General features: G+C 49.2%; 2 protein-coding genes and 2 long non-coding RNA genes across 7 annotated transcripts in view; 1 reads left to right on the top strand and 3 right to left on the bottom strand.

Moving 5' to 3' along the window:
* LOC112426109 (uncharacterized) overlaps window positions 1-23,308 on the top strand; it is a 40,167-nt gene that overhangs the window by 3,667 nt on the left and 13,192 nt on the right. The window contains exons 2-3 of one of the 3 annotated variants that reach the window (XM_071085715.1): window positions 5,058-5,291; window positions 5,864-7,132. The exons of 1 other annotated variant lie outside the window; for it this stretch is intronic. In XM_071085715.1, the coding sequence (XP_070941816.1) occupies window positions 5,058-5,290 (233 nt within the window). In that variant the 3' untranslated portion in view covers window position 5,291; window positions 5,864-7,132. Of the gene's footprint in view, window positions 1-5,057; window positions 5,292-5,757; window positions 7,133-23,308 lie in introns of those variants that run through there. One more of the 3 variants, XM_071085714.1, reaches the window with a different exon arrangement.
* On the bottom strand, window positions 3,122-5,093 carry LOC139360080 (uncharacterized). The gene is made up of 3 exons (XR_011617164.1): window positions 5,051-5,093; window positions 3,772-3,895; window positions 3,122-3,199 (listed from the first exon to the last, which is right to left on the bottom strand). It is a non-coding gene; the product is annotated as an uncharacterized lncRNA (long non-coding RNA).
* LOC139360081 (uncharacterized) lies at window positions 10,127-14,495 on the bottom strand. 2 transcript variants are annotated; one of them, XR_011617166.1, is made up of 4 exons: window positions 14,362-14,495; window positions 14,024-14,124; window positions 12,082-12,411; window positions 10,127-10,261 (listed from the first exon to the last, which is right to left on the bottom strand). It is a non-coding gene; the product is annotated as an uncharacterized lncRNA (long non-coding RNA). The 2 variants fall into 2 exon arrangements; XR_011617165.1 differs by lacking the exon at window positions 14,362-14,495 and having other exon boundaries at window positions 14,024-14,298.
* On the bottom strand, window positions 14,753-15,745 carry LOC105483942 (collagen alpha-1(I) chain). The gene is given in 5 exon segments (XM_024793406.2): window positions 14,753-15,251; window positions 15,253-15,393; window positions 15,395-15,438; window positions 15,441-15,476; window positions 15,479-15,745. Coding segments are annotated over 5 exon segments (876 nt in total). The 5' UTR covers window positions 15,654-15,745; the 3' UTR covers window positions 14,753-14,771.

Below are 23,308 nucleotides of genomic sequence, written 5' to 3'. Positions count from 1 at the left end.
GCACTGAGTGTGGACTTGGGGGTGGGGTGGGGACTAGCAAACATTTCCAGGCATGGTGATGGCAGAAGGGACCCAGTGGGAGATCACCCTGGGTTTGAGCTTGGGAGACTGGAGAGATGAGGAACCCTGGACGGGAGCAAGTCTGTGGTGGAAGCGGAGATGGTGGTGAAACCAGACCCTGGGGACCACTTGGTCAGGGAGGCGGCACAGACCTGGTGTGCATTGGTTCTCATGCAGATCTTTGGGCTAGGAGTAAATGCTGGTCACTGCCCTGCTGCTGAGTGGGAATCCTGGAGTGCTGCACTAGGAGGGTGGGGAGAGAGGGCAGAGGGCAGAGGGCAGAGGGCAGAGGGCAGAGGGCAGACTGAGCTCCAGGGGACTTGGCTGCAAACGCAACAGACAATGAAGAAAATGATGAGAGTCATGCCCAGCCTTCCAGCACATTCCCATATCCAGCACACAAATTCATTCTACTCTCACTGGACAGGTGTCATCCATCCGTGTTCAACAACGACTGTGTGCCCGGGCAACCATGATTGGGAACCCAGCTTTTTAGTTCAATTCACCAAATGTTTGTTGTCACAGAGTCTGTGTAGCTGTGAACAGTGGGCTCCACCTGACACCCACACCCTCAGGGAGGGACCTCAGCATTGCCTTCCCTGGGCTCCCAGCAGTATCTGTGGGGTGATGCCACACTGGGCTCTGCTCTTTCTTGGAAGTATGGATGCCTCCTCACTCCCCAAGTCTCAGCATGTGCTGGGCACAGCTGAGACCTAGTTTCCTAGCCTGGCTTTACCTCCTCTAGCTGGGTGACCGGGCGACTCACATAACTATCCCAAGCCTTGGATCTTAATCTGTCACAGGGCAGCAGCCTGTCCGTCTCACAGGGTGTGTGAGACTCAAATCCCACGAGGGAAGGGCCGGCCTGGTCAGCTCCAGCAGTGTGAGTGGGACAGACCACGACAGAAGTGAACGGCTTCACCCCCTACTCCCAGCCAAGAGCGAGTGCCTGAGACAGAAATTGAGTCCCACTTATAGGAATACGTTATAAACATCGATGCTTAGGGATCAAAGAAACTCCAGTTTCTAATCCAATTTCTGTTTTTTTTTTTTTTTTTTTTTTTGGTAGAGGAAACAATCATCCCTGAACTTTGGCTTTGCTACTTTCAATTTCTGTCACTGTCGGGAACTTTTCTTTTTTGAGCTCCAGTTTCTTTATTCCTAATGATCCTTGATGATATATACTCCTTACCAAGTTTCAGTGGGTGCAGTGCGAGTCGAGTGAGGTGATGCTGTTGAAATACATTGTGAACCGCCAAGCCCCGGAAAAGGACTAAAGCCAGAGCATCTTCAGCAGAATGGTCAGGAAGGCAAATAACTTACTTCAGTGTGCTCTGCTGTTTGCCAAAGCCAAGTGTCCTCCTATTTCCAAATAGCTTCCAGTCTCCCTGTTTGAGAAAACTTTTTTAGCTGGGCACGGTGGCTCAAGCCTGTAATCCCAGCACTTTGGGAGGCCCAGGCGGGCAGATCACGAGGTCAGGAGATCGAGACCATCCTGGCTAACACGGTGAAACCCCATCTCTACTAAAAAATACAGAAAAACTAGCCGGGTGCGGTGGCGGCGCCTGTAGTCCCAGCTACTCGGGAGGCTGAGGCAGGAGAATGGCGTGAACCCGGGAGGCGGAGCTTGCAGTGAGCTGAGATCCGGCCACAGCACTCCAGCCTGGGCAACAGAGCAAGACTCTGTCTCAAAACAAAAACAAAAACAAAAACAAAAAAAACCCCAAAAAAACCACCTTTTCTATATTTATTTATACTAAGGTGTAAATGATTGCTGTCCCACTCAGCAAACATTTTCTGAGCATCTCACTGGTTATTTTCCACCAGGTCCATTCCCTGCCCCGTTTTGTCCAACCCTGTGCTCAGAAGTCTGCCCCAGGGGCTGCTCCTTGCCCAGGGGCTACCAGTTGGTTCATGCTGGGCTTTAAAAAATTAAGAACAATAGTACTGCAGAATAATGTGCACATGCTAAAACGCACAGATCTTTGTGTGAATGTTTATTTTCATAAACTGTTCAGATCAGGACAGAATATTTGCAATGCCCATTAGGCTCCCCTTGCCCCTTTAAGGCAGTGCCACCCACCCCACACTGGAGATCACACTGTTTTGCTTTCCGTTACAACAGGTTCGTTTTGCGTATTCTTGAACTTTCTATGAATTGAATCACGCAGGTTCTCATTTGTGCCTGGTTTTGTTTGCTGCTCATTGTACCTGTGAAATTATTCATTTTATTGTCTATGTTATTTGTTCGCTCATTGTTGCTGCCAAGGAGAACTGCATCGTGTGGTATTTATGTTCCATTCCACAGTCCATGGCTATCTGGCCAGTAAGAATCCACAGGGCTGCAAGGCATTTTGTACATGTTTCCTGGGTACACACGTGTGTTGCTTTCTCTTGGATGGAGGGGCCATGGGGACGTGGACACATCTGAATGGAGCGGCAGAGGGACAGATGACCATGGGCACAAACTTCCTCTCCCAGGAACAGGTGCGGAAGGTGGGATTTGAGGCCTGACCAGGAGGTCTGCCTGGGCATCTGCATTTCCAGCAGTTCAGGTTTGGGTTCTAGTGCCTCAAATCTATGCAATGATGCCTTGGTCATGAGCTGGGTTACAGCAAAAGATTAAGGTGAATTTTCACAAAATCGAGGAGCATTGCTTGCAGTTGACTAAGATGTCGTTCTTCCCATTGTTGACTAATGAGGTCAGGCATGTCTGTTAGGAAAGTGAATGGGTTTGTAGTCAGAAGGGCCAGGGCAGCAGCTAGGGCTTTAGTGGATTCACACTTGATGGCCCAGGGCTGGTGAGCCCCGTGGTGTGGGAAAGATTACGCAGGAAGTCAGGGCACCATCTCTCCTTGGGATTCCAATTCCAAGCCTCAGTTCCACACACAGAATAACCATAAACAGGGAAAGTCAGCTCTCTGCATTTGCTGTGTCCGAGGTTGTGTTTGCAGAGAGCTGGATTTGAGAGGGCAGCTGCAGCACATTCAGAACAGGAGTTGAAATTCACCTGCCCTCAGCGTTGCCCGATTTGAAGTGCAGGTCCTAGGTTTCAGTGTCAGTGCCCAAGGTTGCAAGGGGTGAGGGCGGTCAGGAAACTTGTGTGAGGGGCTCTCAGTGTAGACAACTGCTTGTCCAGCTAGGTGAAAAGCAAAAGATCCTTTTAATTCTGGAGTGAACTTTAAGATTTTCTTGATTTCTTTTTTTTTTTTTTTTTTTTTTTGAGACGGAGTCTCGCTCTGCCGCCCAGGCTGGAGTGCAGTGGCCGGATCTCAGCTCACTGCAGACTCCGCCTCCCGGGTTCACGCAATTCTCCTGCCTCAGCCTCCCCAGTAGCTGGGACTACAGGCGCCCGCCACCTCGCCCGGCTAGTTTTTTGCATTTTTTAGTAGAGACGGGGTTTCACCGTGTCAGCCAGGATGGTCTTGATCTCCTGACCTCGTGATCCGCCCGCCTCGGCCTCCCAAAGTGCTGGGATTACAGGCTTGAGCCACCGCGCCCGGCCAAGATTTTCTTGATTTCTTGTGCAGCTTACATTAAAAACTCGATGTGGTGGGCTGGGCGTGGTGACTCACACCTGTAATCCTAGCACTTTGGGAGGCCAAGGTAGGAGGATCTCTTGAGGCCAGGAGTTTTAGACCAGCCTGAGCAGCATACTAAAACCCTGTCTCTACAAAAATGAACTAATTAGCTGGGTGTGGTGAGGGATACCTGTGGTCCCAGCCACTCTGGATGCTGAGGTGGGAGGATCACTTGGGCCCAGGAGTTCAAGGCTGCACTGAGTTACAACTGCATTGCTGCACTCCAGCCTGGGCAACAGATTGAGACTCTGTATCTAAAAAATAAAAGAAAAATTAACAAAACTCAATCTCTCATTATTTCATGCCTACGATATTTAATGGTGCCCCATACATTGATTCTTAACCTTTTGGGGCTCAAGATCCCTGAAACGTCTGAAGAGAGTGATAGCCCTTCTCTCGGAAAAGACTCATATAAGCACCGACATTGTGCTCATACTCTGGGGGTCTGCAGGCTGGGAAGCCTGCTCTGAGGGGAGGCTGGTCTCTGCAGGCTGCAGCCCACCCCTCAGTGCTTTGTGCTGTTAATAAGCTGGGCACTCCGGACGCTTGTTTTGGTTGTGGCTGTTGCTGGGCTCGGATGTTTATTTTCCTTCCAAATATAAGAACAAAGGTCATGTTGTTTTCACTGACTTCCATCTGTGTTTTTCTGTCCAAAAAAAGGGGCCAAAGAAGCCTGTGTCCAGGGCTGATTCCAGGACTTTCCCAACTGGGCAGCAGGGCAGAGCAGACTCTGCTTTGCGCAACGGGTGTGTCAGCGCCAACAGCAGCACATCCATCACCCCAGCCCAGGCTCTCCGTACAAAATGTCCTGATCGGCCGGGCGCGGTGGCTCAAGCCTGTAATCCCAGCACTTTGGGAGGCCGAGACGGGCAGATCACGAGGTCAGGAGATCGAGACCATCCTGGCTAACACGGTGAAACCCCGTCTCTACTAAAAAATACAAAAAACTAGCCGGGCGAGGTGGCGGCGCCTGTAGTCCCAGCTACTCGGGAGGCTGAGGCAGGAGAATGGTGTGAACCCGGGAGGCGGAGCTTGCAGTGAGCTGAGATCCGGCCACTGCACTCCAGCCTGGGCGACAGAGCGAGACTCCGTCTCAAAAAAAAAAAAAAAAAAAAAAAAAAAGTCCTGATCTTCCAGAAAGGTTTTAATAACATCTTAGCTCTATAAGGAATAGGTAAATACTATGTCATTGTGAATTATTTTTATGTAAACGTTATGGAGAAGGCAGGATCTTCTGGAATCACGGCCTCCAATCCTGCCCCTCTCCTGCCCCGTCCTCAGCTTGCTCTGGATCCTCCTGTGCCTTGTCCTGTGGGTGACAGCCACACGCCACAAGTGGGATTCTGCTCTGTGGGTGGTCTGCACAGTGGTGTCATATTCCACGGAATGTTCATAGCTTGCTTTCTCACCCAGCAGTGTGCAGCTCTTCCCGTCCCCAGACACGGGGACCGGCCCACTGTTGTAACTGCCTGGAGTTCCCAGCACGTGTGCAGCATGTCACAACGAATATCTCCCTCTTGCTGCCCTCTGTGCTGTTCCCAGTTGGCCCTTGGCATCCACAGTGCTCTCCTGAGCATGCTCACGTGCATCCTGTCTCCGTGGGTGCCTCGCTGGGGGTAATACCAGGAAGTGGAATCGGTGGATTTTAGGGTATGTCTATTTCATTTATTTATTTATTTTGTTATTTCATAACCGTAACTCTGCAGTCCAGTTAAATGTGGAGGGGAATAAGGAAACTGTGGAACCCAAAGAACTGCAGCGAGAGCACAAAGACGATAGGACGCTGTGAGCAATGGGGTGGAGAGGGCGCTCCTGAGCTAGGGAAGGAGTGGGCTGTAGTTAAGAGAAAACACAAGTCCAGTCGTCAGCGCTGTCCACAGTCAGCAGTGGTGATCTGCTGCTGGTCTTGCCATTCCTGGGCTCAGGTGCTCTGTGGCTTCCACTGTGTCCATGAACCTTGCCAAAGACCACGTGCTTGCCACCCAGACACTCAGTCCTAGCTTCACTGGTGAAATACTGGGACCCGTTTGTGTTAGGTCCAGCATTTGTCATGGACAAGGCACCAGGACCCGGATGAATCAGGATGAAGTCCTTGTCATCAAATTTCTCCTTGCAGACTTGCCGCCAGTGTCGTTATGGCCTGTGAAGTCGCCACCCGGGCAACAGCCCTGGAATAATTCTGTGGAAGCGGGAACCCTCATAGCCAAATTCTTTCTCTTCAGGGTTCAGAGCATGAAAGTTTGCTGCTGTCTTTGGAACTTTGTCTGCAAAATCTGGAAGGAGACTAGCCCAAGGGCTCACCACCAATGGCAATGTCAAAGAACACAGTGGGGTTGACCATGGCTGATGGCAGGGGACTCTGGGAGGCAGCAGCATCTGCAAAGCTGTGTATTTTAAAATTTCAATAGATCCCACCTTGCTTCTCTTTCCTCCATGTATGCAGACCCTTTCCCTGTGCTGACCATGAAGCTGGGCTGGACGGTGTCTCTGCAGTGCTCTCCTTCCCCTTTCTATGACATCAACATCATACTAATGATAATGTAATGACTGCTGTTTATGCCTTCCTTCAAATCTTATTCAGAAACTTACCTTTTCAAAGAATAGAAAAATAGAAAAATGGACGGAAATGGCTGGCAAAAAATGCCCTTGAGGAAATATCCCGGATGACAAATAATCAAAGGGAAATAAAACAGTTCCTGATGCCACCTTTTGCCTGTCCATTTAGTAAAGTTTGTTTAAAAGAACCATCCACGTTGGGGAAGGTGCAATGAAACAGGAATTTGTACTCTTACTGCTAGTGGGAGGATAACCTGTTCTATTCTTCGGAAAGTAATTGGGTAAATATGTATCAAAACTTGAACAAATGAGCTTCACCTTTCCTATACCAGTTCCACTTCCGAGAACCGGTTCAGGCAGCCGCGGCACCCCTGGTGTGTATTTGGTCCGCTCAGTCTACAGGTCTCATTCAGAAAAGGCAGGAAGGAGGTTGACGGCAGCTGTGGGGTGGCAGTGGCTCTGCACCCGGCTGGCTTTGCATTGTCGCTCCTCATGCCCGGGTTTGCCATCTTCGCCTCCAGTCTGGAGCTCCAGCCTCTGCCCTCCCTGGTGCCTCCCTTCAGCTCATGGAAATGGTCCTCTTTTGACTCTGCTGGGTGGGGTGGCCCTGACCAGAAACATCCAGTGGCTACTCAGCCTGGCACGGCCATGGTCTGAGAGGCCCCAGCAGAGCACAGTGACTTGGCGCCAGGGCCCCCTTCAGCACATCACAGGATGAGGACAGCACATCACAGGATGGGGAGTGGGTCTGAGGGCTGACCCTGCCTTTTTTTTTTTTTTGACGAAGTCTCACTCTGTCACCCAGGCTGGAGGGCAGTGGTGTGATCTTGGCTCACTGCAACCTCTGCCGCCCGGGTTCAGGCGATTCTCCTGCCTCAGCCTCCTGAGTAGCTGGGATTACAGGCATGCGCCGTGACATCAGGGTAATTTTTATATTTTTAGTAGAGACGGGGTTTCTTTTTTTTTTTTTTTTTTTTTTTTTTGAGACGGAGTCTCGCTGTGTCGCCCAGGCTGGAGTGCAGTGGCCGGATCTCAGCTCACTGCAAGCTCCGCCTCCCGGGTTTTTACGCCATTCTCCTGCCTCAGCCTCCTGAGTAGCCGGGACTACAGGCGCCCGCCACCTCACCCGGCTAGTTTTTTGTATTTTTTAGTAGAGACGGGGTTTCACCGTGTTAGCCAGGATGGTCTCGAACTCCTGACCTCGTGATCCGCCCGTCTCGGCCTCCCAAAGTGCTGGGATTACAGGCTTGAGCCACCGCACCCGGCCAGAGACGGGGTTTCATCATGTTGGTCAGGCTGGTCTTGAACTCCTGACCTTGTGATCCACCCACCTCAGCCTTCTAAAGTGCTGGGATTACAAGCATGAGCCACTGAGCTCGGCTGATTTTTTTTATTTTTTATTTTCAGTTTTACTTTTTGAGACAGGGTCTGGCTCTGTAGCCCAGGCTGGAACTCAGTCACCCAGTGTCAGCTCACTGCAACCTCTGCCTCCTGGGACTCAAGCCATTCTCCCATCTCAGCCTCTTGCGTAGCTGGGACCCCAGGCACTTGCCACAGTGCCTGGCTGATTTTTGTATTTTTTGTAGAGATGGGATTTCACCATGTTGCCAAGGGTGGTCTCGAACTCCTGAGCTCAAACGATCTGCCCGCCTTGGCCTCCCAAAGTGCTGGGATTACAGGCGTGAGCCACCAAGTCAAGCCAACATTTTTTTTTACACACCAGTTTTCAGCAGCTGTGGCAAGTGGCCCCTGCGATAATCCCCACTCCTCAGTATTTTTGCCCTTGTGTGGTCTTCTTCCCTTGAGTGTGAGCTGGACCTACCGACTTGCTTCTAAGGAACAGGAGACAGCAAAAGTAATGGCATGTCACTTTCAGTCCTGGGTTATAAGAAGACAGTGGCTTCCATCTCAGGCGCTTTCTCTTGCTCCCCCACCTGCTTGTGCTGAGGGGAGGTGGGCTGCCTTCTTGTGAGTTACCCTATGTGGGGTTCATGCAGTAAGGAACTGATAGAGTTTGGATGTGTGTTCCCACTCAAATCTGATATTGAAATACAATCTCCAGTGTTGGAGGTGGAGTTCTGGTGAAGGTGATTGGCTTACGCAGGGAGTGGATTTCTCATGAATGGTTTAGCACTATCTCCCTGGGTACTGTCCTGATAAGGAGTGAGTTCTCATGAAATCTGGTCATTTAAAAGTGTGCAGTGCCTCTTCCCTCATCCTCCTGCTCCTGCTTTCACCCTGTGATGTGCCTGCTCCCTGTTTACCTACCACCACGATTGGAAGCCTCCTGAGGTCTCCCCCAAAGCAGATGCTGCTATGCTTCCTGTACAGACTGCAGAGCTAGGAGCCAATAAAACCTCTTCTCTTGGAAGTGACTTCGTTTCAGTTATTTCTTCCTAGAATTGTGAGAATGGACTAATCCAGCAATGGAACCAGCAGCTGGTGAGAAAATATGGCCTGCATACAGCCACGCGAGTGAGCTTGGAAACATTTCTCTGAGTCCAGACTTTTCATGGGACCACATCCCCAGCTCATGGATTGATTGCAGCCTTGGGAGAAACCTTAAGCCACAGGCACCCAGTTAAGCTTCTGACCCACAGAAACTAGGAGATAATAAATGTGAGTTGTTTTAAGCCTTTAGGTGGGGTGAGGCAATAAAAGCTCGAAAGGCTACTGCATGCATTAACGATAACTAATGCAATTATTAACTGTGATTATCGATTAGTTATCGATAAAGCATGCAGCAGCCTTGTGAGCTCTGACTGCACTGGCGAACTGACAGCACATCCTAAACTGGGCCCAGAATCTCCACCAGGTGCCCGGGTGCCAGAGGCGAGCTTTACTCCCTTGAAGAGGACTGCATCAAAGGTGTCATGGAGATGCAGCTTTCTTTGGCATATGAATAGTTCGTGATTATATTTTTTCCTCAAAAGATGTGTTAATGCAAAAGCCTGGGAAGAAGTCTCCAGTCGGTCACTCATTCCAGCAACTAGTCCTTCACGGTATCAACTAGTCCTTCACGGTGTCAAACTAGGTCAGGAGTTTCCACCAACTGGGTTGGTCCAACTCTTGGATCAATAAACCCTGATTTGTTTTTCCAGAGAATGAAAACTCTTTACATCAGAAGGGCTATGGTGGAAAAGAAGGGTTTGACTTATTTTTGAGGTCCCAAGAGATCAGAAAATTTCAGTTTCAGCTGGGCATGGTGGCTCACACCTGTAATCCCAACACTTTGGGAGGCCGAGGCAGGGGGATTGCTTGAGCTCAGGAGTTCGAGACCAGCCTGGGCAACATGGCAAGACCCTGTCTCTACAAAAGAATTAAAAACAAAAAAATTAGCCGGGTTTGGTGGCATGCGCTTGTAGTCCCAGCTACTCAGGAGGCTAAGGTAGGAATATTGTTTGAGTCTGGGAGATCGAGGCTGCAGCGAGCCATATTCATACCACTGCTCTCCAGCCTGAGCGACAGAGTGAGCCTTTGTCTCAAAAAAAAAAAAAAAAAAAAAAAAAGAAAAGAAAAGAAAAAAAAGAAAAAGAAAAAGTCAGTTTCATAAGATGAAAAACTTCCTGCTAATCAGAGCTGTCAGACTCTGCCTGGACTGGTTCATTGGGTAGTTAGCTTCTTCCTAGTAGACATAGACCTGGATGTCTCAGCAGGAATGTGGTGAGAGGTTTCCAAGTACGTGTTCAAGAATCAGGCCGAGTTTATTCTTTTACTAATTCAACAAATACTAATTCTACATGCTTCAGTTACAGAATCCTGTGAGTAAGTGTAGAATTGATGACCAGAGGCTTTGATAAAAAGCGATTTGTTTTTTCTACCCAACAGAGGATCTGGGGGTCAGTGGTGGCTGGTGGTGTTTCACTGGGTCAGTAGTGCAAGGTTCAGAATCCCTCTGATTCTCTCGCCTGTAGTGTCTGAGATGGCTGCACAGTGGCCACTACAGCTGCAGATATCACACCCGTGCTTGTGATCATAATCCCTGCTGCTGAGAAAAAGGCAACCTCCGCTGTGTCTTCTCCTTTTCCATGAGAGCAAACACTTCCCTCAAAATCAGGGGTGTGCTGGTATGTTGGGCGAGAGGAGGAAGAGGGAAAGTCCTGATTTGTAACAGTTGCCATGTTATGTATAAATTCTCCTGATTTTATACACGTCTGATTTCAAGCTACCGCCATGACATTGCTGACTATGGAGTTGGGGAGAGAAGTCAGCAGCACACCATGATTTAGGATTTCCACCTACTGACGCGGGAGATGCAAATCTTCAAGAACTTAGTAAGAGTAAGATAATCAGGCAATAATGCATTTTGAGTTATTATCTTTGTTTTATATTAATATTTATATATAATTATATAAAATTAATATATGTAATTATAATATATAAATATATAATATAGGCTGGGCACGGTGGCTTACACCTGTAATCCCAGCAATTTGGGAGGCCGAGGTGGGCAGATCACCTGAGGTCGGGAGTTTGAGACTAGCCTGACCAGCATGGAGAAACCCCATGTCTACTAAAAATACAAAATTAGCCAGGTGTGGTGGTGCATAACTGTAATCCCAGCTACTCAGGAGACTGAGGCAGGAAAATCACTTAAACCTGGGAGGTGGAGGTTGCGGTGAGCCCAGATCGCGTCATTGCACTCCAGCCCGGGCAACAAGGGTGAAACTCCATTTCAAAATAAATAAATAAAATAAAAATATATATTTATGTCTAAATATATAATTATAATACATAAATGTATATGTAAATATACATTTATTATAAATTTATTAATATATAAAATATGTTTATTTCTGAGACAGTATCTGGCTCTGTCACCCAGGCTGGAGTGCAGTGGCACTATCATAGCTCATTGGAGCCTTGCACAGATGATTCAAGCGATCTTCCCACCTCAGCCTCCTGAGTGGCTAGGATTACACACACACACCACCATGCCTAGCTAATTTTAAAATTCTTTGTAGAGACAGGGTCTTCCTTTTTTGCCTAAGCTGATCTTGAACTCCTGGGCTCAAGTGATCTTCCTGCCTCAGCCTTCCAACGTGTTAGACGTGGGCCACTGTACCTGGTCTAATGCATTTTTAAATTTGGGAGTTTATATTTTTAAGTACTGAATGTGTTGAACAACCAACTTGCAAATTCCCAAACAATGGACGGTCAGCTCTCACGTCCTGGTTCAAACTGCCCCAGCACACCATGGCTAAAAACCTTTCAGCCAACTTCCACTTATGTCTCCCAGGGCAGGACAATGTCACTTGGCCAATCCCCATTAAGAGGGGCTCTGGAAAGGCAAGAAACTATTCTGTTCTCTCTAATGGAACATGACCAGGGAGAAAGCAGCTGGCAGGGCCAGCTGGGCCCTCCAACCAGCAGCGTCCACCATCGACCAACCGCCCTAGAACTACACCGTGCTGGGCATTTGGGGCACTGTTATGAGCAAGAGTTTCCATTTTTCTTCTCATGGGACCTTCATGCTAGTGGCAAGAGACAATTTTTTTTTTTTTTTGAGACACAGTTTTGTTCTTGTCACTCAGGCTGGAGTGCAATGGTGTAATCTCGGCTCACTGCAATCTCTGCCTCCTGGGTTCAAGCAATTCTCCTGCCTCAGTCTTCCAAGTAGCTGGGATTACAGGTATGCACCACCACGCCTAGCTAATTTTTGTTTTTTTAGTAGAGATGGGGTTTCACCATGTTGGTCAGGCTGGTCTGGAACTCCTGAGCCGCTGCGCCCAGCCAAGAGGGAGATTTTAAATCAATAACTATAATTGTGATGAATGCCAGAAAGAAGAATGTGTGTGATGGGAGGGGACCTAAGTTATTGTCTCATATTTTAACACTTTCATAGGCAATAACTAAAAACTTAAAAGCTTAAAACAACACACACCTTTAAGCCAACTTTGGCAAGCTAGGAGTTGAGCATATTTTAGCGGGTCCTCTGCTGGGGATCTCACACTAAGCAGCTGGGCTGCATCCTCATCTGAGGCTCCACCAGGGCAGAATCCATTTCCAGGTCCGCTGAGGTTATTGGCAGAATTCATTTCCTCGGACCCGCTTGGCAAGGGCCCAGCTTTTTGCTTCCTTGCCTACGGGGCCCCTCCAAAGGTCCTTTCTCAGCACAGCATCTCCCTCCGGCAGCGCCTGCAGGCGGAACCGTTCTCTCTAGTGTGCGAAGGTGATGCACCAGACAGTGACATCCCGTTGCTTTTGCCAGGCTCTGTGGGTTAGAAGCCAGTCACCGGTTTTGCTCGTACCCAAGGTCAGGAAGACTATGCAAGGGCATAGGTCATTGGGGGGTCAGTCACTTTAGGGTGTGGCTGCCACCTCTGAACTTGGTGAGACTTTAAGGGTTGGTAGGAGCTGGCCAGGTACAGGGGTGAGGGTGTGTCAGGCAGGGGTGAGGGCATGGAGGGGGATGCAGAGGCCTGCACCCTGGAATGTCCTTTCACTTCCTGAGGTTTTGTTCTCCTGATCCCTGAGTACATCCCAGAACACGGTGGGGCCCTAGCAGGGGAGAGGTAAGGAAGCATGTTATGTTCATCCAGGGACCTTGTTAGGCAAATCAGATTAGGGGCCAGGCTTTCAGTGGTGGGTGCGACCGTGGGAGTGAAGAGTGTGCAGGTGTGTGTGGGAAGAGCGATGGGGATGGGGTCAGCCCCAGCCACCATGAAGACCTTAACTGTGCATCCAGCCATCCCAGCAGCCTCCCTGAGTGAATGCCTTCGGGGTGCACGTCCTGTTTTGCACAGGGAAGTGATTCAGAGTGGGACATTGCTTTGCCTTAGAGAGGTCACACTTCTTCTTCTTCTTCTTCTCCTTCTTCTCTCCTTCTCTCCTTCTCCTTCTTCTTTTTTTTTTTAATTTGTGACAGAGTCTCGCTCTGTTGCCCAGGGTGGAGTGCAGTGGTGTGATCTTGGCTCACTGCAACCTCTGCCTCAGCCTCCTGGGTAGGGTAGCTGGGATGATGGGCATGCATTACTATGCCTGGCTAATTGTTGTATTTTAGTTTCACCATATTGGCCAGGCTGGTCCCAGTCTCCTGGTCTCAAGCGATCTGCCCGCCTCAGCCTCCCAAAGTGCTGTGACTACAGGCGTAAGCCACCACACCGGGCGAGAGGTCACACTTCATGCCACGTGGGAGGCAGCCACTCAGACAGCACCCCAGCTGGCGCTGGGAGTGAGGGGTGCTCAGTGTCCTAGGAAGGCAGAGGGCTGCATGAGAAGTTCGGGGAGGAAGGACTGGAGGAGGATTTGAGATTTTCACCTGAGCAGCTGGGTGGATGGAGGGGCTGTTCACAGAGAATCACAAGAATGTGGATGAGCAGGTTAGGGCACTAATAAAGCACTCTGTGTTGGCCCGCGGAAAATTTGAGATGCTTCCCTGTGTCCAGCTGGGGCTTTGGGAAAGGTCAGGGCTGGGCATCTGACTGGGATGGATGTCTCTGGCAGGCAGCAGAGCATGTGGATGGTTTGTGAAGCCCGGAAGGGCATGAGATTTCCTGTAGCAGTGCCCACTGCAAATGGAAGGGCATTTGGCCTGAGCCCAGACATGTACAAGTTGGGCAGAGAAGGGGGTGGGTCCCCGGGACCCACCGAGGAGCAGCTATGGAAGTACAGGGAAACCAAGGGTGTGGGATCACATGATGCAGGAAGCTCAAATAAGATGAGGAAAGAGGTTTTAAAGACCATCAGGGCTGGGGACAGTGGTTCATGCCTATAATTCCAACACTTTGGGAGGCTGAGACGAGAGAATAGCTTGAGGCCAGGAGTTTGAGACCAGCCTGGGCAACATAGGGAGACCCCATTTCTATAAATAAATAAATAAATACCATTGGTACTTGGCATTTCAGGCGGGGAACAGCAAACACATGAAAGCTCTGAGGCAGGAAAGGGAAGTGATTAGTGCTCGCTCCTGGTTCCTTTATCAGACCTTAAAGAGATGCAGAGACATTTCAGGTACTCCTTGGCCGAGCTCCTTTAGGGAAGGCCTAAGTTCGCTTCTACTTCCCATCTATTAATTTTTTTTTTTGGAGATAGAGTCTCACTCTGTTGCCCAGCCTGGAGTGCATGCAGTGGCACGATCTCAGCTCACTGCAACCTCCACCTCCCGGGTTCAAATGATTCTCCTGCCTCAGCCTCCCCAGTAGCTGGGACCACAGGTACGCACCACCACGATCGGCTAAGCTTTTGTATTTTTGGTAGAGACGGGGTTTCGTCTTGTTGGCCAGGCTGGTTTCGAACTCGTGGCCTCAAGTGATCTGCCTGCCTCGGCCCCACAAAGTGCTGGGATTACAGGCACGAGCCACTGCACCCGGCCGTATTTCACTCCTAATGCCCACCATACGTGCTTCCAAATGTTTGCTGAATGACAAGGTGAACGAGTGAATGCGACTACGTGACTTCGGGCAGCAGGCAATCCTATTCCTTGGACCTCAGTTTCCCTTTCTGTAAAGCAAGCCTGTCTCTCGCTCTCTGCCCTAAAAGCCTGAGTTCTGGGCTTGAGATGAGCGCGTCCTGTAGAGCAGACTCCAAGTGGACGTTGAGCTGGGTCTTCTAGGAGGCCAGCACCCGGCCAGCTCATGGGTACTGTCCTTCCGCGGGACCCCGCACGCCCAGTTCCAGCGCCGCCCCGCCCAACCTCCCTTTGTTCCCCCAGGCCCCGCCCTCTCCGCGCAGCTCGCTCCCCATTGGCCGGGGGGCGGGGCGGCGGGCGGCGGGCGGGGCCGTGTGCACCTGCGCGGTGTGTGTCCCGGCCGCAGCCCCGCGCCAGCTGCAGCTCCTTGATCCGAGCCGGATCCTGAGCGGGGAACATGGGCTGAAGCTGCGGCGGCGGCCTCGCCCGGGGACTCCATTGTTGAGGCTGCCGCGGCTCTGTCGGCTGCTCAGCTGCGCTCCAGTCGGCCCAGGCGCCGCGGCGAGGAGCGAGCACTGCGAGGCAGCGGCCTGAGGTGAGACGGCGCGACGGGCGACGGGGTCTCCGGACCGGGCGGGGGTCTCTGCCCCGGGCGTGGCGGCTCCGAGCTGGGCTCCGCAGGGTCCGGGGTCTGGATCCGGGGTCCGTGCGCCTGGGCTTTGTCTCGGCCTCGTGTGGCACCGGGGGCTTCGCGCCTGTTGCGACGCCGCGTGGGCCCGCGCGGGGGTCCCGGTTGCCCTGCGGGTGGGGGCCGGTCCCCACTGCTCCCCGGCTCCCCGCGTCTGCCGCGGAGGGGACTGCATGGACCCGGGCGCTGGCTTCTGCCCGGTCCCCCGCGGCGTGGCTGGTCCCCGTGTGCGGCAGAGGGGCCCTGCGAGGACCCACTAGTGGGGCGGGGTCCGGGTCACCGCGAGTGGGAGACTCCACCGCCCTCCCCACCCTCCCTGGCAGCGAGACAGCTTCGCCAGACCCACCGAGGGGACTGCGCGGACCCTCGGATGAGGGGGTCCGTGACTCTGGGTGGGGGCTCTTTCCCGTCCCCGCATGACGGCTTCCTGAGGGTTTTGTCACCTATAGGTCCTTGCGTGGACCCGTGCGCGTGGGTCTTGGCCGCCCTGCTAGTGGGGCTGTGCGCCGCCCGGTGGCTCGTCTGGGTCGACCCCGCCTGGGACGCGCGTGTAGTGGGGGTCCGTGCCCTGGGGGCGCGGTTGGTGGGGGCGCACTGCCCCTGCCCCGTGATTTATCCTCTCACTTGCCCGGCGGGAGGAAGCGAGAGGCGCGGGCCCGGAGCTGTCGCGCAGCGGCCGCACCCACCTCTGCCCTGGCCGGCGGGTCCTGGGGGGCGAGGGGCTGTCACCACGCGTCCCACCGCCGCGCTTCCTGCTCTGGCCCCGGGCTGGGCTCTGATTGGAGGGAGCAGGGCCCTTCTGCCCGGCGCTTCTTGGTTTCTTCCGTTAGTAATGGGAAGAAAAAATCTGGAAAGCCGGACTGAACTTTGCAGCTCTCAGTCCCAAGAATTTGGCGGGCTGGAAAATGAGTTTCAAGCAGGAGCATCCACACCCACGGAATGAGGCCAAGGCAGTTACAGTTAGAGGTCAGATTTATGAGGGGAGAGCGAGGGTGAGGTCCGTGGGTGGGGAGACCTGATGCTGCCCCTCAGACGCTGTATTTCTCAGCCACCAAAGAAAGTGGAATCACTCCTTAGTGAATGCTTTCATCAAACCTTTGAAAAACCTGTAATGTCCCAGGAAGCAAAATCAAACTGGACAGTTTTCCCCTTTTAAGAGTGATAAACGTCCTGGAGACAAACAGCAGAAGGCTCAAGGAGTCCAAATACTCAACCTGAAGTTCTTTCTGAACAAGAGATGGTGTATAAGTAACAGGCATACAAGACAAAACTGAACTAATCACCGCAGCTGTGGCTCCTAGCCCTGTAGCGTGTCATGCAGGCCCTTTTGCCTTCTCTGCCCTCCGCTGTCCCAGACCCCAACACTAACGCCCACCTCCAGTCATCAGCTCCTGCCGACGCATTGCTATGAACTGTGTTTAGGTGCCTCCCTTCTCTCTGAAGTTTTGCTTGTTCTCCTGAAGTCCTGGTCTTTAAGAGCTTATGATCTGCAGGGACAGATTGGCTTTGGGCAGTACATAGTTAACTGTAGCACAGCTTGAAAAATGCTCTGATAGAGGTGGGCAGGCAGTTTGTACATGCGGGGTCCTTTTTCAATACCATGAATCCAAGTATTCATGCTATTTTAAATCTACAATTCTTTGACTCTCCAGAGGGTTTTTGGATTAATTTTTTTTTCTGTTACTTCCTAGTGTTTGTTGCATAGTTCAGAGTACTTGATTAAAACTTACCAGGTCGGCCGGGCGCGGTGGCTCACGCCTGTAATCCCAGGACTTTGGGAGGTCTAGGCAGGCGGATCACTTGAGGTCAGGAGTTCGAGACCAACCTGGCCAACATGGTGAAACCCAGTCTCTACTAAAAATACAAAAATTAGTTGGGCGTAGTGGTGTGCGCCTGTAATCGCAGCTACTCAGGAGGCTAAGGCAGGAGAATAGCTTGAACCCAGGAGGCGGAGGTTGCAGTGAGTTGAAATGGCTCCACTGCACTCCAGCCTGGGCCATAGAGTGAGACTTCGTCTCAAAACAAAAACAATGTGCTGGGTCTACCTCCGGCTCTAGAATTTTCCTGGAAGGCCTTCTCTTCTGGGCTTCATTTTTCTCACCTTTGAGGATCCTAAACTAGGTAATTTCCAATAATCTTTGCCCTACACCTTTAATTCTTTCAAGCAAATAGCAGAGTACAACAATTCTCTTCCCGGCAATGGTGTAAATAATGGAGGCCTTTGAAAATGTGGATTCTAAAGTGGAAGTTCTTTTTCTTCTTCCCCTTTTTTTTTCCTTTTAAACAAGTTTAGTTACATGAGTATATACTGTATCTCAGAGTTAAGGACAAGTATCTATGATGAAACCTTAAGAATATCTTGCATATTCTTCACAATTGTGTTTTATGTGCCGCATCTTCACTATGTCCAGTTGGTTTGTTTTTTCTCATTAATGGAGTTGAGCTCAGAACTTTTCAGGAGCATTTTGTTGATCTTTTAAGTGTCATGTGAAATATGTTCCAATTTAGCATTTTATTTTGTGGAGTAAAATGGGAGTAAATGGAAATTTGAGAGTGCCTTGAGTAGATGTACTTGGCTTTGTGTAATGGTTTGAAGGATAGTTTAAAATTACCACTTGTGGCCGGGTGTGGTGGCTCACACCTGTAATCCCAACACGTTGGGAGGGCGAGGCAGGCAGATCACGAGGTTAGAAGATGGAGACCATCCTGGTTAACATGGTGAAACCCCGTCTCCACTAAAAATACAAAAAATTAGCCGGGTGTGGTGGCACACGCCTGTAGTCCCAGCTACTCAGGAGGCTGAGGCAGGAGAATCACTTGAACCCGGGAGGTAGAGGTTGCAGTGAGCCGAGATTGCACCACTGCATGCCAGCCTGGGTGACAGAGTGAGACTCCATCTCAAAAAAAAAAAGGAAAAAAAAATACCACTTGTAAAAAATTGTGTCACATGTTGAATGACCTATATAGGAGCTACAATTCTAAGGAATATGGTAATTAATTCTTTAAAATAGTAAGGCCAGGTGCTGTGGTTTACACCTGTAATGCCAGCACTTTGGGAGGCTGAGGTGCGAGGATCACTTGAGCCCAAGATTAGAGGCTGCAATGAGCTATAATCATGCCACTGCATGCCAGTCTGTGTGATGGAGTGAAACCCTTTCTCTAAAAAATAAAAAGGTAAATAAATAATTTAAAAATAAAATGCTAAGCTCCTTTCCAATTTATCTGTTTGGTAAGGTGGGAATTTGATGTGCTTGAGTTTCTTAAAGCCACGTGTCTCTGTAGAAAGGAGACACAATTTTCTCTGCTATTCCTAGTTATTTGGATGATTATAGGGATTAAAAATAGCCATTTGGTCAAGTTGTGAGCTACTGAATTACAATTTTTGCTTCACTCAGTAGGATTTTGCCTTTATTTTGATTTGCATTCTTATCTTAATTTAGGAAAATATCTTTGTTATATACCCCACGCACTTTGTTCTTTTGGGGAATCTGATCTTAGGAGAGGGCTTCAAAATGTGACCAGATTTTCTTTATGGTTTTCTAGATTTTATTAATGTTTTAATAAAACAACTAGTTAATGCTGCTTCTGTGTCGAGGTATTTTTCATTTAGAGTAGGCTTGGTTTTTATGTGGATTAAATGAAAGGAAGTCTCTCACGGAAGGGGACACATGGGTATGGAGAAGACAGAGGGCATATATATATATATATATATATATGTATATATATATATATATGTATATATATATATTTTATTTTTATTTTTATTTTTTAATTTTTTATTTATTTATTTATTTTTTTGAGACGGAGTCTCGCTGTGTCGCCCAGGCTGGAGTACAGTGGCCGGATCTCAGCTCACCGCAAGCCCCACCTCCCGGGTTTACGCCATTCTCCTGCCTCAGCCTCCCGAGTAGCTGGGACTACAGGTGCCCGCCACCTCGCCTGGCTAGTTTTTTGTATTTTTTAGTAGAGACGGGGTTTCACCGTGTTAGCCAGGATGGTCTCGATCTCCTGACCTCGTGATCCGCCCGTCTCGGCCTCCCAAAGTGCTGGGATTACAGGCTTGAGCCACCGCGCCCGGCCTATTTTTTTTTTTTTTTTTGAGATGGAGTCTCGCTTTGTCGTCCAGGCTGGAGTGCAGTGGCAGGATCTCGGCTCACTGCAAGCTCCGCCTCCTGGGTTCACACCATTCTCCTGCCTCAGCCTCCCAAGCAACTGGGACTACGGGCGCCTGCCACCACGCCCGCCTAATTTTTTGTATTTTTAGTAGAAACAGGGTTTCACTGTGCTAGCCAGGATGGTCTCCATCTCCTGACTTCATGATCCGCCCGCCTCGGCCTTCCAGAGTGCTGGGATTACAGGTGTGAGCCACTGTGCCTGGACAACAGAGGATGTATTTTTGAGCTCTACATTTCAGAGTTCTTTTCTCTAGCCCTGGCCAGGGTCCCAAACAGGAAACTTAATTCACTCTATCACTGAAGTATACTCTTGCTTTGATGCCATTGGTATGTTGTCCTAGAGATTTGCTGTGGCTGCTAGGAGTGTTTCATAGTTAAGAACTGATGCGACTTCTCTTTTGTCAGCTTATGAGTCTGTAAACCATCTTGTTTCCTTTAGTATTATCTCCCTGGAACTGGAAGGTCAGAGATGAAGTTTTCTTAGATTATAAGTCTTAGTCTTTGCTATCTACCTTCCTCTGTCTCCCATGTCACCTTTTTTCCCCTGTTTTTCATTTTAATGTTTTTATTGGATAGGTGTCTATTATTGCAGGCTGCCTCAAAACATTTTTGGATATTGACAGGATATAAGTATGAATAATATGTAAAAGATAACTTACTCTAGTTCTTTTGAGCAGAGGATTTGGTTTCGATATGTGGCCCTATTAAAGCTTTTGTTAAGTTCAAGTACTTTCTGAACTTCAGTTCCCTTACCTGTAAAATGGAGTTAGTTATTAGTAATATCTGTTCTGCCTAACTCAGGAGATTGTTTTGAGGATCAAAGGAAATTATGAATTTAATGAAATTTTGTAAATTTTAAATGAAATATTGTATTACCTAAGAATTTTTTTTTTAAACACCCTATTAAGAATGGAATGAATCTGGGTTTTCCTTTGAAATCCCAAATGTTTAATGTACAGAGAAGTTTTAATGTGTCTGTTGGGGAGCTTCATTAGGATTGTTTTCTATCTTTAATTGGCCAGTATTGTTTTATATTTTAGCATTTTTAGGGAACATCAAAATTTGTGTTTCAGTTATCATTAATATTTTACAAAGTTATTGAATGTGCATGATTTTGTCTTTAACAATCTCTTCAATTATTTACAGTCCCATGTAAAAAATGCAGTAATGAACGTCCATGTAAATAACATTCCCATGCTTTGATGAAGCATAATTTCTTGACATTGCAGTTTCTAAGTGCCCTGTCTTGAGGTTGGGAAAGCTAAAGGGCAGTCAGAAGTCAAGGTCAGCAAAGTGTTACCTTTGACATTTGAAATCCAGCAGCAGGTATCACAGTGAACCCCATTCCAGCATCCAGGAAGTTTCTCTGCCCTGCCTCTCCTCCAGCCACCTCCGAATCTGTGTCTGCGGTGTTGGTCCTGCTTTCCTCTCTCTCCTCTGCCTTTTCTTTCTCTTCACCAACTTCTACCGAGTGCCTCTGATGTCCCAGACAGTGGCAGTGGGAGTATAAAGGCTAATAAACCCGGCTCTGGTCCTCAAAGAATTTATGTTTTCTGTGCAGATATTAAGTTATACTGTCATATATAGTGTTGACAAACATTGATACAGATTTCCTGTGAAGTGCAGAAGCACCATCCTAGAAGCAGAGATGCAGAGGCAGCACTGGTGACTCACATATGGAGAGCTGGAGTTCTTGGTCTAGTGGGATAAACCGACGTGGACCTCATTTCAGTGCAGCGGAGTGAGTGCTGGGACGGGCTCCCTGGGGGCATTTGGGGCTGGGTTTGTCTGGTGTTGAGTCTCCTGCGTGGTACTTAGAGTTTATCAGTAAGATGAGCGTTGGGAGGTTTCTAAGTGAAAGGAAAGGCAATCACTTACCTGAAACCTAAAATCTGTAGGTATTCTGGGCCATTTATAATTCACTGAATCTGTTTTGTCAGAACAAGTCTATCATCTATTGTTTTGGATGGAGTGTGGCCAGCCCTGCCTTGCGATGTAAGGAAATCAGGAAACGCTTGTCAGGTGTCAACACCATGCCAGACACTCTTCTAGGGGTTTCCACGTAAATCACTGTATTCATTTCTGTTGCTGCTTTACCACATTTCCACAATTTCGTGGCTTAAAACAATTGAAATTGTATCATCTCACAGTTCTGTGGGGCAGAAGTCTGACGTGGGTGTCACTGGGCAAAAATCACCACGTGGGCTGGGCTGCATTCCTCACTGGAGAATTGTTTCCAAGTGCTTTTGGCCAAATAGAGTTCCTTGTGGTTGCAGGACTGAGGTATCTGTTCCCTTGCTGGCCATCTGATGGGGGCTACCCTCAGCTCCTGAGGCCTCTATCTGGTCTTTGCACGTGGTCCCATCAGCTCAGGACTAGCTAGGCCAGGGACCTGGTCAGGCTCTCCAGTTCCCCTGTGTACATTTCTCTTTTTCCACTCGGAGAAAGTTCTATGCCCTTTTTAAAATATTTTTTCGAGATGGAGTCTCGCACTGTTGCCCAGGCTGGAGTGCAGTGGCATGATCTCAGCTCACTGCAACCTCCACCCTCCCAGATTTGAGTGATTCTCCTGCTTCAGCCTCCCGAGTAGCGGGGACTACAGGTGCCCGCCACGACGCCCGACTAATTTTTGTATTTTTAGTAGAGATGGGGTTTCACCATTTTAGCCAGGATGATCTCCATCTCTTGATCTCGTGATCCGCCAGCCTTGGTCTCCCAAAGTGTGGAGATTACAGGCGTGAGCCACCGCGCCTGGCCAGTTCTATGCTCTTCGAGGCTCCTGGGATTAGATTGGACCTCCCTGGATAGCCCAGGATACTCCTCCTAAGGCCTTTGGCAAAGCCCTTTTGCTGTGTGACATAGTCACAGGTCTCGGGGTCTCGGGGGTTGGAATCTCCCACCACAGTTACCAGTCCACTTACTACAGCAGCCTGGGAGGTGCTTTTTATTGCCTCTGGTTAACAGATACCAATTTTTTTTTTTTTTTTTTTTTTTTTTTTTAACAAATTGGCAGGAACATGAAGATCCCTTTTTTTTTTGTTTGTTTTTGAGACGGAGTCTCATTCTGTTGCCCGGGCTGGAGTGCAGTGACGCGATCTCGGCTTGCCAGAACTTCCACCTCCCGGGTTCAAGCAGTTCTCCTGCCTCAGCCTCCTGAGTAACTGGGACTACAGGCACGTGCCACCAAGCCCGGCTAATTTTTGTATTTTTAGTAGAGACAGGGTTTCACTATGTTGGCCAGGCTGGTCACAAACTCCTGACCTCGTGATCCGCCCACCTTGGCCTCCCAAAGTGCTGGGATTACAGGCGTGAGCCACTGCACCCAGTCATGAAGATCCTTCTTAAATGAAAAAACCGTTCCTCTGACTTGATGTGAGGCTGTTGGTGAGACTGATAACAGTGGAGACAGGTCCATCAGAAACGGAGCTAAACTTTGTGTTCTGGAGTATTTTGATGGCCTGCCCTGATTATGTAAGTTTTGCTAAGAAGTCATTAGAGTAATTCCTCTACTGGAAGAAACACCCATATGGGGAATTTGGGACCTTGCCTTTTCAAGTTTTACACGAAGGACTCTTCATGGGTGAAAAGTACATGATTCCAGGTCCATTTCTAGAATGGAAACAGCTGCATCCACCCAACAGCGATTCACATTCCTGAGTTTGAGAGAATCCGATTGTTTCAAGGCTGAGGCCAAAAGCCCAATAAACAGTGTTTGTACCTTTGTTCATAGTTAGGAATTAGGTGCATCCCGTGGTCAAGAAAACAACTGATGGTGGTCACCAAGTAGTTTAAAACCAAGCAGGACCTCATTTTATCATGTGGGTGTTTCTGATTTTTTTTTTTTTTTTTTTGAGACGGAGTCTCGCTCTGTCGCCCAGGCTGGAGTGCAGTGGCTGGA

The sequence above is a fragment of the Macaca nemestrina genome, chromosome 19 (genome assembly GCF_043159975.1).
Source record: "Macaca nemestrina isolate mMacNem1 chromosome 19, mMacNem.hap1, whole genome shotgun sequence".
Classification (NCBI taxonomy): Eukaryota; Metazoa; Chordata; class Mammalia; order Primates; family Cercopithecidae; genus Macaca; species Macaca nemestrina.
Note: the sequence above shows the minus strand (reverse complement) of the source record. Positions and strands in the feature narration are given on the sequence as shown.